We start from the raw sequence: 13,585 nt of genomic DNA on the forward strand, positions 1-13,585 counted from the left end.
GAAACCTTAGAGTATGCATCATTCTTGTACAGCATGTAATTTATACTCTAACAAGACCTTTATTTACCATGTTCACACATTTTATGCATTACTACACTCTACTGTCTACAGTGAATGAAAACGTGCTGGTAAAATGTGCTTCTTGTAATGAGAATAAGATTTCCACTTCTCTATTGATTAAACTTCTATACAGTACATTAGAAGGAACATGATTTAAACTGTGGCTCTACCACTTAATGTAATGTCAGGAAAATAATTTAAACTTTAATCTACTCAAAGAGTTAGCTAAAATACTAAGGGGTATAATAATAATATAGTTTGTGGAAAATGTTAATATTCAAAAGAGAACTCTTTAGTAGGTAACACAAACATAAAGCTAAGGTAAATATTAAACAATTAATTTTGGGGGGGGCATATCTTTGTGTGTGTGTGTGTGTGTGTGTGTGTGTGTGCACAAATGAATACGAACATGTCTTCATGCCTTGTAGGCCAGCAAAGGATGTCAGATACTCTGGAGCTGGAGTTACAGGTAGAGGTGGGTCCTTGGGAAAGGGTTCTAGGAACAGAAATGTGGTCCGGTGCAAGAACACTAAGTACACTGATTTATCTCCCCTGTCCTATGCCTTACCATTTGAGAGAATCTCTCACTGGAACAGGACCTTACTCTTTCAAGACTGGCTAGCACTCGAGTCCCAGGAACTCTGTCTCTGACTTTCCAGGGCTGGGACTATGAACTGGGGTTGCTAGGCTCGGTTTTTGTTTTTGTTTTTTGTTTGTTGTTGTTTTTTTTTGGCTTTTTTTGTTTTGTTTTGTTTTTTGTTTTGTTTTGTTTTGGTTTTTTCGAGACAGGGTTTCTCTGTGTAGTCCTGACTGTCCTGGAACTCACTTTGAACAGGCTGGCTTCGAACTCAGAAATTCGCCTGCCTCTGCCTCCCAAGTGCTGGGATTAAAGGCGTGCGCCACCATACCCAGCAGGCTTGGGGTTTTGATGTGGGTGATGGAGAATTAAACTCAGGTTCCCGTGTTTGCATGGCAAGCACTAAACTGACAGAACTATCTCTCCGGAACCTTAGTTTGGGTTTTACATAGGATTCTACTATCTAGGCTGACCTGGATCTCACTGTTTTTCCGCCTTAGACTCTGAAGTGTTGGGAATACAGGCATGTAACATCACTCCTTGAGATGTTTTAATTTTAAAATTAATTTCTAAATCAGCCTGGAGCATAATGGGTTTATTACATTTTCACACATGCTTCATTCTTTTACTTGAAGTAAACAATCAGTTATGCTCTGTGTATTCTAATTAGTATCTACTGGACACTGAATAATTAATGGGCACATATTTTTGGTGATAAAATGACTTTGGAGATGATAATAGCTAACACGAAGCACCATATTTGAAGCCCTGAGCTAAGGCTGCTGTAAACATACATCTATTAATACAGCCACCAACCCTCCCATTATAATTATTAATAGATGATACCACACTAGGATTAAGGAAATTGAGCAATTGTCCCAGAGGAATTCCTGACTAAGAATGAATGGAAGAGACAAGAATCCCCAGTGGAAACTGTTCTAGTAGAGTCTCCCACCTTGACTTCAACCAGTTTCTGTGTTTCCCAAGTTTGTTTCTATTTCAACTTCCACAATACAAACCCTGGGTGTCACAACTCTTTAAGCCACTAAGTTGTCTAAATGCTGCGAGATCCTTGCCCTCCCTTTGAAGAAGAACAGTAGCAAGTTATCTTGGAATACCTAGAGCAGCATAGGTTTTAGGGTCTTCTGGTTTTAAGTCATGTGTAGTCTATTACTTTTTCTTCTTTTCTTCAGAACTCTTCATCTCCTCTCCCCATAGCCCACTTTCTTGTTTACAGCCTGTACCCCTCCATGCTTGCACACACATATAAAATGTAAATGCTAAGATCACATAAGAGAAAAGACCTGTGGTAGTTGAAGAGATTTTTTTTTTTAATGATGACCAGTGTTAATGTCTGTACCTCCTTTCCGTCAAGATCATTTCAGTGTTATTCAGAATCTGAGGGAAACAGCTTTTGGAATTTAGGCTGACCTCCATGGATTCTTCAAGGTCACAGAGTTTCTTTGCTTCATGTTCCTCTCTACTTCCGGGTGCCCACGTTCTGTTCATACTGACTCATCACGAAATCTGTGTCCTTTATTCTTTCAACAACTATGGCAACAACAAATCCAGGTTACCTCAAGTCTTACAGTTTGGCAGAGACCTGTGGTGAGTTGCCTGGTCCTCACTGGTGACACTGGGACCTCAATCACAATAGTTTCTCCCCCTTTGCCTTCCTTCACAGTTCAACGTGAATCATGTATTATTGGAGGGCAAACAAAGCATTTTTTATGCTCACCCTGTCCTGTAGCTCTTGTTTTTCTTCTTGGAAGATGTCACTGAATTTTAGACAAGCAGAGGGATCCTCCTCTTTATTCTTTATGCCCTCTGGTGTGCTCCACTGAGATGGATCACTTCTGAGCAAGGCCCTTCATGGCCATAGCTTCAAATGCACCAACCTCGATGACGCAGCAGTACCACGCCAAGCTTGGTTTAATTGTTAGGCTTTGTAGTCACTACTTCAATGAAGATAACATTCATGTACATGTTTGTCAGTCAAATTAGAGTTAAAGTGATGTCGATGGAAAGGAATACACATTACAGACAAAATGAGACACTGCTCTTCATGTTCCTTTGGATGGAAGAAATCTTCAAGGGCACTGGCCTTCTCTGGTACAAATAAATTCTTTTTGATCCTCACAATTGGTACTGTCTATGCCCTTTTGATGCACAAAGGCACACTGACCATGATCTTGGATGTCATGCCTGGAATAAAACAAAGGGATGATTTTTATGAGACCCAGTGCAGCCTTGTATAGTGAATGAATCTAAACTTTGATGATCACGATTCAGATGTGCTCTGTGGAGAGGAACCTATGCAAACCGTTGCTGTTCTTTTGCTAGCCATGAACACTTAACCTCCAGACACAGATAGGGAGGTGCTGTGTGACTCCACTCCTCAAAAAAGCAGCATGGCCTGGGACTCTATGCTCCTAGCAAGGAAGAAAGAGAACACATTAACCATTTACAGAGGGATGAGATTCCTCTGTGTATGTTGGTAATGAAAATCAGTAAGTCAATGTATTAAAGCATTTAGAGGAGGTGCAGGGGGAGAGTGTAACTGGCGTTTCCTGGAACATCTTTTCATGCTTTTCAATACAGGTCTGTCATAACTTTCACGTATGAATTCAGTTGGTCACTCTGTAACCAACGCTAGTGTGAGAGAGGTGTTATTTCCTTGGCAGAGTGTCAGGGTGTACACAAAGCACTATGCAGAGTTGACAGCAAAAATTTTTCTAAGTTCCTACCATAGGTCACATATACAAACATGGAATGCTGCGAGTCTTGGTGAAGTTCTGATTATAGTGTTATCAAAATGCCTTCAGTACCTTACTTGTGGGGGCAGGGAGGGGAGGAAGATTACCACTGGTGTACCCTTTGCTGATTTCTAAGAGACCCTCAAATTTTAGTCTTATTCTTTCCTAAAATATGTGTGTATAGCCAACTCTTCAGTGTCCTTAAGGAAGTAGTTGGAGGGACCACCAGCCACAGATACTCAGGTACACAGAAAACAATGCAATGCTTGCATAGCTCCTGTCACACACTTCAGATTGTCTCTTAAATAATTTATGTAGAATCATGTCCATGTTAGATAAATAGCAGTGATGCTGTATTGTCAGGCTTCGATAAAAAGAACATAAGCCAGACATGTTCAATAGAGGCACAATCAGTTTACTCTCTGAAAGGCTTTCACCTGGGCATGGTTGAATACACACATGGAACATGTAGATGGAGAGGTGCTGCACTTCCATGCCAACACATGCCCAGTGTGCCAGTGTTTCCACTAACTGCTATAGGAGTTCCATATGAGGAAGCCCTACTCCTTGATGGTGCAGAAAGTAATTGGATTTAAAAATAAAGTTTTAGAAGGACTTACTAAATAAGATAACTTTTTTAAAATTTTTAATGCTTTGAATTTAGATTCCCTATCTGGCTTAAAATATTGGGTGAACACTAATCTCATATAATCTGACTGCTTTTCCTTTTCCTTTGCCATGTTGGGAGTAAAGCCAGGGCCCTTTGTATCCCTAGGTAAGTCCCTCACCCCAGGAACCATTGATGCTCTTTTAAGAAGAAACAACTGAGGCACTAGTATGTACACAGGCTGAGACATAGGAAGATGAAGTGAGATGGCAGGAACCTACATGGCAAGGAGAGAGGTCAGAGGAAATAGACCCCAATGTCATCTTGGCTATGGACTTTCAGACACCAATCTGTTGTTTATGCTGCTTGGTCTATGTCATTTATTGGGGTGACCCTAGCAAACTAACACAGCAACTTTCACCAGGTCATAGCTTTACCTTTCAGTTTTTTCTTCTTCTTCTTCTTCTTCTTTTCTAGTGGGATGCATAACATCTTAAGCTGTCAATATTTTCTTTCAAGAGACACCATAAATATTATGTTTTGTATTCAAAGTTTATCTTGTGTCATATATCTTCAAAGTGGAATATTACAATTATTGGTAATATTGGGTAAGAAATATATGTATATTCCTTACCCAAAAGTGGACTAGCAATATGGGTGAGAATAAATTGGGAAGAGAGAGGTTTGATTTCTTTTTACTTAAAATTTCAGAACTTCTCTGCTTTCCCAAGTGTAAAGAATCAATTGTATTCTTAGATGTTCTGGAAACATTTAAAATCCATGCTTCCCAACTTCAGAGTGATTTGAAGACTTAGGAGATTGTGTTTTTCACAGAGGAACCACAAACTTCCACATACTGAATACCTTCTCTGTGGCAGGTGCTCACTCCATGGTATTAATATATCATACCTCTGCAGAAAAAGTTTCTCAACTGAAAGGAGACTCCATGATTATTATATTTACATCAAATTTAGGTTGAAAAAACCTATATATATATCTTCAGATCCTCACTCCTTACCAATAAGAAATGAAAGGAAACACCTCCCCCCACACACACACCATGTACACGGACAGTCTTACTCAGGCAAGAGCTAAACAGTAAACTGCCTAGACTTAGATCAAGTCTAGAATGAAAGGAAGACAGTGTACAAGCCACTTAAACACATAGAAACAAACACTGGAGCTTGAGGGCATACTGTCTCTAGAGACCACCAGTTTGTCCGAATCTTCTTTTCAGCTTCTGTTGGAGGGTCTATTTAAGAAATGTATTTAAAGAAACAATAGATGTATCTGTTTATAGAGGTAGAATTTTGACCACAATTTATGATTAACATTAAATAAATATGAAGGCTTACAAATTGTTGTATTTGCTTCCATTTGTCCAAACCCAGATTCCTAATAAATTTTGTCTGTGCAGTCCAATCCAATATGTTTTCATCTCCTGCATTTGATTCATCAAAATTTCCTGTGACAAAACAGAATTCTATTAGGGATATCACCTGGTGGTCTTATTCTCAGTCCATGAAAAGTTACTGTCCTTGTCTGACTCTATCATGTTCTTACCATAGGTCCTACAGGGTGGGCTGAGTACCCAACTCCCTGTCATTATATTTGCTACAGCAAAGAAAATGATTTTGTAAAAACTCAGAGCAAGAGCAGAGGGTATATCTGACTACATTGCCTGCCTTTGGGACCCTTTCCTTCCTTCTACTGGGCTACCCTTGTTTAGCCTCAATAGGAGAAGATGCTTCTAGTCTTACTGCAACTTGTTATGACAAGGCTGGTTGATGCCCATTGGAGGCCTCCCCTTTTTGGAGAAGAAAGGGAGGAAGATAGGAGAGGAAATGGGGAGGTGAGAAGAAGGAACTGGGAGGAGAGGAGAGGAGGGGAAGCTGCAATCAGGATAGTAAATACTTTTTTAAAAAAACTGACTGATGTTAGAACATAGCACTTTTGTCCTTAATGCTGAAACAGCTCCCTGTTTTGCCTGAAGCAGAAAACTCAAGTTTCTGTAATGGTTTGCCAGACCCTTGTGGTTACACTCTTTCTCACCTCTCAGCTTTAAGCAGAGTGATTGGCTTTTTTTTTTTTTTTTTTTTTTTTTTTTGGTTCCTTGACTGTTCGAAGCATTTACCCATCTTAAACCTGTTTTCCAGCTAATTTATTTCCCTGAAACTCTTCATCTCTTAGATGTTCCCTAGACTACCTGCCTTACCTGCTTTATTTCTTTACTCAAATGTCATCATTTCAAGGACATGTGAGCTTGTCTCCAATCTACCTTGGAGAAGTAAGAAAATGCTATGATTTGTATGTATTTTCTATCACTACTTCTACATTTCTGTCTTCCCCCTCTGAGCTCCAAGTTCGCCAAAGGCAAAAGATTTGAGTTTTAACTATTCAACATGCTAAGTAGGAAATCTAACCAATTCAGTTTTGTCGATGAACACAGCCAGAGTTGCATCATGGAGTTCACAGGTGTCGTTGGCAGTAAGCCATGAGCTTTTATGTTGGATACTAGAGAAGCAGTTCCGACGTAATTTGTTCCAGTCTTTAGGGCACAGCTTTACCCCATCCTCACATGTCTTGTTTCTGGCTGTTCTTGTAACTGTAACTAAAATAAACACAGAGCATGAAGACACTTGGAGAGAAATGAGTCTGACTTTTACTGTGAAAGATTTCTCTGTATGTCACACTGATAAAAAATGCATTTTACATTCACATCACATTTCAGTCATTGGACTTTCGCCATCAAGTCCATGGTGGAAGTCCAACCAATGTGGACAGCAAGAGTGAAAGAAGCATTGGAGAATTAAGATCTGTAGTGACCAATTTCTAGAAACAACATTCTCTGACTATTTCTATCATACTGTTAGAATAGTGGAATTTATTTACTTATTCTTTTACTTCTCTTATAATTGTATATGCCACCTGAGACAAGTTTTCCTCCAAATGAATCCTCTATAGCTGTAATATCAAAGAATTGCTCTCTCACAGTGACCTAACCAATATTCAATTGTTTCTCAGAAACAGTATTTCCTCAAAAGTTGAAGCTACTTTGTCCTTTGTTAAAAAAGGGGAAAACACCAAAACTTAGGATACCCAATATATATAATACAATCTGCTAAACACATGAAACTCAAGAAGAATGAAGACCAAAGTAGGGTCACTGTACCCCTTCTTAGAATTGGGAACAAAACATCCATGGAAGGAGTTACAGAAACAAAGATTGGAGCTGTGACGAAAGGATGGACCATCTAGAGACTGCCATACCCAGGGATCCATCCCATAATCAGCTTCCAAACGCTGACACCATTGCATACACTAGCAAGATTTTGCTGAAAGGACCCTGATATAGCTGTCTCTTGTGAGACTATGCCNGGGCCTAGCAAACACAGAAGTGGATGCTCACAGTCAGCTATTGGATGGATCACAGGGCTCCCAATGGAGAAGCTAGAGAAAGTACCCAAGGAGCTAAAGGGACCTGCAACCCTATAGGTGGTACAACATTATGAACTAACCAGTACCCTGGAGCTCTTGACTCTAGCTGCATATGTATCAAAAGATGGCCTAGTCTGCCATCACTGGAAAGAGAGGCCCATTGGACACACAAACTTTATATGCCCCAGTACAGGGGAACACCAGGGCCAAAAAAAAAAAATGGGAATGGGTGGGTAGGGAAATGGGGGAGAGGGGGGAGGGTATGGGGGACTTTTGGGATAGCATTGGAAATGTAATTGAGGAAAATACGTAATAAAATATATTTAAAAAAAGGGGGGAAACACTAAAATTTTATTAACTTTTAAAACATTTCCTATTAAGCTCACAGCCCTAGATAGATGAAGTTATTTATGAATAACCCCAAAAGAAACAGTGTTTAAGGCACTTTCTCCCATTCCTGGAAAAACAAATAGACAGACATACAAGGTCTTGCTCCTGCTCAAGCTTATAAAGGGGAGACTGTTCAATTGGAAGCATTAACTAGCAGTAAGGTTCTATATACCCCCAAATATTCATGTCACTGAAATTGCTTGACAAATACCATGTCCCAGATTACCCCAAATATTAGGTTCAAATAAATGACTATCAAAGTCAAATAGTTGGTTCAAAACCTAGGCTATCATAAATCCAATTTTATCATTCATCCACTAGTTTATTTCTTCTTTCATTTATACATCCAACCACTCCCAAGCTAACCAATTACCCTGTGGCAAAGATTTGTGCTTTGGTAGCTCTTGAGATACAAAAGTAAATATAGTGTGGAAAGACTTGCTTTTATGAAAGTTGCATGCCTGAAACGATACAGTTTCTCAAGAAGTACACTCTGGTCAAGGGATAGGATGACTGCTGGATAGCAGGACAACATTCAGGGTAAAGTTAGACAAAGGTGATGCCTCGTAAAGACTTGAAGAAAGGGAGACTATAGAGGTACGTCTGCCTCCAAGGTAAGAATTATTTTTCCTGCCAAACAGATGATGCAGAGGCCTTGATCGCTCACCAGACAATGAAGATGCACATGTTCTACACACCAAGTGAAGGACTGAATGGCACAGGCCATCAGAAGTCCAGGGTGACTGGGTGCAATAAGGACAGGGTAACTATTCATTGCATATTGCTCTAGGTGAGGACAAAACTATATGACATTTCCATCAGATCTGATAATTCTTCTGACTTGCTAAAAATAAACTCTGTCCATGCATAAAGGTGCCATTAGCCACATGTGATGATTGAACCTTGAAATATGGCCAATTCAAATTCAATTCGCTTTTAAGTTGGAAGAATATACTCACTGTTCCCTGACACAAGAAAGATCCCGGATGAAGGATGTGAGAGAAGAGAGACCATTGAGCAGTTCAGACACTGAGGCTGCAGCTCAGTTAATACACTATTTGCAATTAAAATATGACAACCTAAGCTAAATCTCTAGAACTCACAGAAAAAGTTGGATATGGTGAAACTCTCTTATAATTCCAGCAGTGGAAATGCAGGTCTCTGGCAGGCACTGGCCAACCAGCTAAGCTTAACCTGAGACACAAGGACTACTGAGGGTTCTTTTCTCAAAAAACAAAACAAAACAAAACAAAACAAAACAAAAAACAAGGTGGATGAGTCCTGACTCCTGAAGAAGAAAGACATCCAAGGTTGACTTCTGGTTTCTACTGTGATACATTCTCTCTCTCTCTCTCTCCTCTCTCTCTCTCTCTCTCTCTCTCTCTCTCTCTCTCTCTCTCACTCACTCACTCACATACACACACACACAGATTTCACAGAATGACCATGATTTAGTTTGAGGTATTTATTAGTTAATAAAAGTAGCTAGATTGGTTTAAAAATGATTAGATTCAAGGAAGTGTCCAAGATTGGAGATATATTTATGTGATAAAGGTCTAAGACTAGTTCAGAAGGCTGACAGTCCAACAATGCTTCAGAGATTGGATACATGAAGAGACATGTTCAAACACTGAGGCCAGCAAGAGTGGAGGGAAAAGAAGAAATGAACAAAGGAAATAAAGCCAGCGATGATGTAGGCAGGAGACAAACAGTTGGAGTGTACGGGCTTGAAGGCCGAAATGGAAGTACTTTTCAGGAGGAGGTATAAAATGAGATTGAAGATCTGCAGTTGCAGGGAGTTGATGTAGCCACCTGTTCTACTGAGGTCACCAGCTCACAGCTCTCTTTCTCATGCATTAGGGTCACATTGTTTCTACTCTTCCTTGATGTTCTCTGAATTTTGGATGGAGGATAGTGCAGATGACTCATTCAAAGCTGAAGGCTCATAGTTACTTACACTTGCTAGATTGGCCAGTGATCTGTGGCTAGATCCACCACTACCTGCCTTGAAGAGACTTTTATCAATAGCAAACCAGTAGAAATTTCACCATGAATGGGGGAGGCCCTCCCTTGCAAGCCCCATCCTTGTTGGACCAGCAGCAGATCCTTGCAGAGAGAGGAAGTGACTCTCCTTTGTAGACATGGCTACAAATGCTAGAGGGTTAACAACAGCAGAATGAAGGGTGAGAACTTGGGAGGGAGCCATTGCAGATGGTACGATGGAGATGGAAATGATCTAAATATATTGTATAATAGTATGAGATTTTTAAAGAGAAAAATATTTTTTAAAAAAATGAATGTGGATTGCCAAATAAGATGAAGGGAGTGATGGCAATGCTGGAGGTTTTGCTAAACTTGACTACAGGTTTCATGAGAAAAGCTGAAGCAGAAACCTGATCAGAGTGGATTCAAGATTGCAGAGGCCAGGCCATGGGGTGTTGCTTCAAGATAGAGCTTAGCATACACAAGGCCCTGGGTCCAGCTCTAAACACCAATTGTCCTCATGGAAAACTAAGCTAAACCAAATAAAAACCTAGTACTTTGAGCTGGAGATGTAGTCTAATGGCAGGCCATATGCTTAGACTACAGGAAAGCCCAGAAAGAAAAGGATGGATGGATGGAGAGGAGGAAGGCAGGCTGGCAGGGAGGGGAGAGAGAAGATAAACCAAGAACACACTTCAAGGTTTCTGAATTAAGCAGTAACCATAAACACTGTGCAAAGGAAGAGTAGGGGCTAATGAACTAATTTATGATCTACTGTGCTGCTGATGAAGATGTTGCAGTGGAGTGTGAACAGCAATGACCTATGAGAGAGGAGGGCCTGATGACAGAGTAAGATGATATAGGATCTACAGTAGAACCTAAACACTTCACTGTCTGGAGAGTCCATGTGGTGGTAACGGTGGGTGGGCTTGTCTCTCACCCATTGCTTCTGTTAGAGTAAAGCTGGAATCAGGGTTCCATTCACCTGTGGCCCTGAGTTAACAAATGCAGCTTAGCACACCCCACTTTGCTTGCCCCTCCCCACCACCACCACTATAGCTGACACAATTTTGACACAAATATGGTGCCTACAAGACCTTACCATTGGCCACATACACCCAGCTCTTCATAAAGCTTTACTTGATCACCCTGACTCAGAACCCTCCTTCCTCTTGCTTCAAATCGAATGAATTTATGCATAGCAAGTCCTCTAGGAACAAATCTAATCTATTTTTTTTCAGGAAAACATCCCAGCTGGCATCAGTTTAAATGTAATACATATTTATCAATAGACTAATCTAGGAGGTAAAGCAGTTGGAGGGGTCAGGCTGAATAGCCAATACCACTATCAGTGTTTTTAGTAGAAATTGACCACTTACATTTTCTAGGAAAACTGAAAAACCCCCAAAGAAGAACAGCAACAGCACCACCTAGCAGGGTCCAAAGCGTCAGCACTTTCTTCGAATCTGTACATAAAGCAAGCAGACAGGTCACTACCAGAGAAAAATAACAAGCAAACAAAACCTCCATTAAAAAAGCCATAGTCTCTGTAACCTATACACAACTCAGCCATTGATCTATTAGGAAAAGGGAAAATGCACTTAGGTGTGACTTTGGCTTCTGTCTGCACAGTACTTTGGCACTTCCAAGAGCTAAGCAAAACACTCTCCAGCAAGGCTTGCAGAACAAAAAAACGCAGTCCCCACCTTTTGTGGCTTTTTTGGGGGGGATGGGTGGGTTTGGTTTGGTTTGGTTTTAATAAAATGTCTTCTGTTGTGAGGAGGGTGGAGCGGATCTGGTGGAGAGGGAGTGTATCGTCTTCACTTTTAGTTTTGAGCCTTTGTTGATGACGGCCGCTTTTTCTTAAGGTTCGCCTCTGCCGCACAGGCAGAGGCTACCAGTCTTAGCTTTCAATGAAACCCAGCCATCTCCTTACCGAACATTAACCTGCGATGCCTGAGTTCATGGCTTGTCTGAGGTAGTCTGGGTGAAGTGTCGGTCAGCATAGAAATGGCGCTCCAGTGACTACAGAGATTGAGAAAATTCTTAAGCGGAAAGGAGAACTGATAGTTGTATCCGTTGTCTTCAAAGCTCTAGACTCGGAGGGCTGAGTTTCTTTGGAATCAAGACTAGAGCAAGATTGATAAATGGGAGAGATAACACCACTCCAGGGTGATGGTTCTGCATGGTGGGCCACGAGACATCTCACTGGCCCTGTCCTCTAACGGCAGCGCACTCCAACGGGTGTCTCGCTAGCTGCCCTGATTGGCTGCTGGTCGCCATGGGGAAGCCTGATTAGCATCCTCTCCCTTCAGCTATCCAGCCAAAGAGACCAGGACTTAACCTTCCCTGGTCTTTGTATAGTGTCTCCCGTGTAAACTATTGATAAAGCCCGTGTAACTTTAGAGTTGTTTGAACTAACTGTAAATCGCACTTATCCTCTCTTGATCTTTGAGCCCTACACCCAGTTTTACTTTGCTTTTAATCTCTTTCTCTTTATTTCCAACGGTCCTGTGAATTGTATAGTGAAATTTGGCAAAGTAAACTCATGATAAATTAAGGTGTGTTTCCTACACAGGCACTATCCTCTTTGCAGAAGCTTAGAATGATCTATTCCTACAGGAGCTGGAATCATGCCTACAGATTCCAGTAATTGAAGAAGGAATTATACTTTCTGTTATCTTTAATTTCCCCCAAACACTGAAACCATTCTTCATCTTGTATTGGGGAATTGAAAGATCAGTATAAGGAATATTTAAACTCCATTGTAATTCAAACATAAGAAACATCAGCATGCCCATATTTTATATGTGGTGCCACACATCTATAAAATCTGATATAAGAAGATTATTAACTAAGTTTGCTTTTCTGTTGCTGTGATAAAACCCTCTGACCAAAAGCTACTCAGGGGAAAAAGGGAGAAACCCATCAGAGTGGCTGCTTCTGCTCTGTTTCCAGCAGGGAACTGAGCCAAAGGCAGGGTTTATGCAGTGTTTCTTGTGGGGCAGAGTTTTCCAGGGTCAAGATTTTGGTGGGATTTCAAGTCCTGAGATTGAGGAGTGGGGTGGGGGGCTCAGGGATTGATTTTTTAATTTTATTATCAGCGATGGATGGGTTTCTGCAGCAAGCTGAGAACTGGTGGGATTCTGTGTTTTCACCTTGGTCTTGGGGTCTGGTCAGGATCAGGGTGTTCTTTCTTTAGTCCTTTTACCAAACAGAGATGGTTGCTGGGAAACCCTCAGAAGCACAAGAGTAAGCAGAAGGGCCCCTACACAGTGCAGTACATGCCTTTGGTGAAATGCTCACCTCTCAAACACGAGGACCAGAGTTTGATCCTCAGAACTCAAGTAAATAAAGCTAGGTGTGGTATCATGATGCTTTCGTAATGCCAATACTAGGGAGGTGCAGGTCTTTGGGGTAAGCATTTCTACTCGGATGGGAGGGTATCGTGGGACTCAGAAGCCCAGGAACCAATAACGCTCTAAAGGGAGAAGGTGTCCCAGCGAAAGGGCATCGGGAGACATGGGGGCTCAGGAATGACACAGGTCTAAGGTGGGACAGTGTCCTAATGGAAGGGCATCTTTTTTTTTTAATTTTTAATATTTTTTATTACATATTTTCCTCAATTACATTTCCAATGCTATCCCAAAAGTCCCCCATAGCGCCACTTCCCTACCCACCCATTCCCATTCTTTTGGCCCTGGCATTCCCCTATATTGGGGCATATAAAGTTTGCAAGTCCAATGGGCCGCCTCTCTTTCCAGTGATGGCCGA

General features: G+C 41.1%; 1 protein-coding gene across 1 annotated transcript; it reads right to left on the reverse strand.

Annotated features, from left to right (window-relative positions):
- Positions 1-1,946: 1,946 nt before the first annotated feature.
- On the reverse strand, positions 1,947-12,034 carry LOC110297097 (C-type lectin domain family 2 member F-like). The gene is made up of 5 exons (XM_021165887.1): positions 11,748-12,034; positions 11,191-11,277; positions 6,424-6,611; positions 5,356-5,465; positions 1,947-2,842 (listed from the first exon to the last, which is right to left on the reverse strand). The coding sequence occupies exons 1-5, from the start codon at positions 11,815-11,817 to the stop codon at positions 2,728-2,730; spliced, it is 570 nt and encodes a 189-aa protein (XP_021021546.1). The 5' UTR covers positions 11,818-12,034; the 3' UTR covers positions 1,947-2,727.
- Positions 12,035-13,585: the final 1,551 nt, after the last annotated feature.

This window comes from Mus caroli, chromosome 6 (genome assembly GCF_900094665.2).
Source record: "Mus caroli chromosome 6, CAROLI_EIJ_v1.1, whole genome shotgun sequence".
NCBI classification, from domain to species: domain Eukaryota; kingdom Metazoa; phylum Chordata; class Mammalia; order Rodentia; family Muridae; genus Mus; species Mus caroli.

Bases quoted from the DNA above. Each gene is read 5' to 3' on its own strand.
- LOC110297097 (XM_021165887.1), bottom strand. From the start codon at position 11,817: ATGCTGACCGACACTTCACCCAGACTACCTCAGACAAGCCATGAACTC. The intron at 11,278-11,747 runs GTAAGGAGATGG...CTTTATGTACAG, and splicing joins GCATCGCAGGTTAATGTTCG to ATTCGAAGAAAGTGCTGACG. The intron at 5,466-6,423 runs GTTAGATTTCCT...GTTTTGTCACAG, and splicing joins TCATCGACAAAACTGAATTG to GAAATTTTGATGAATCAAAT.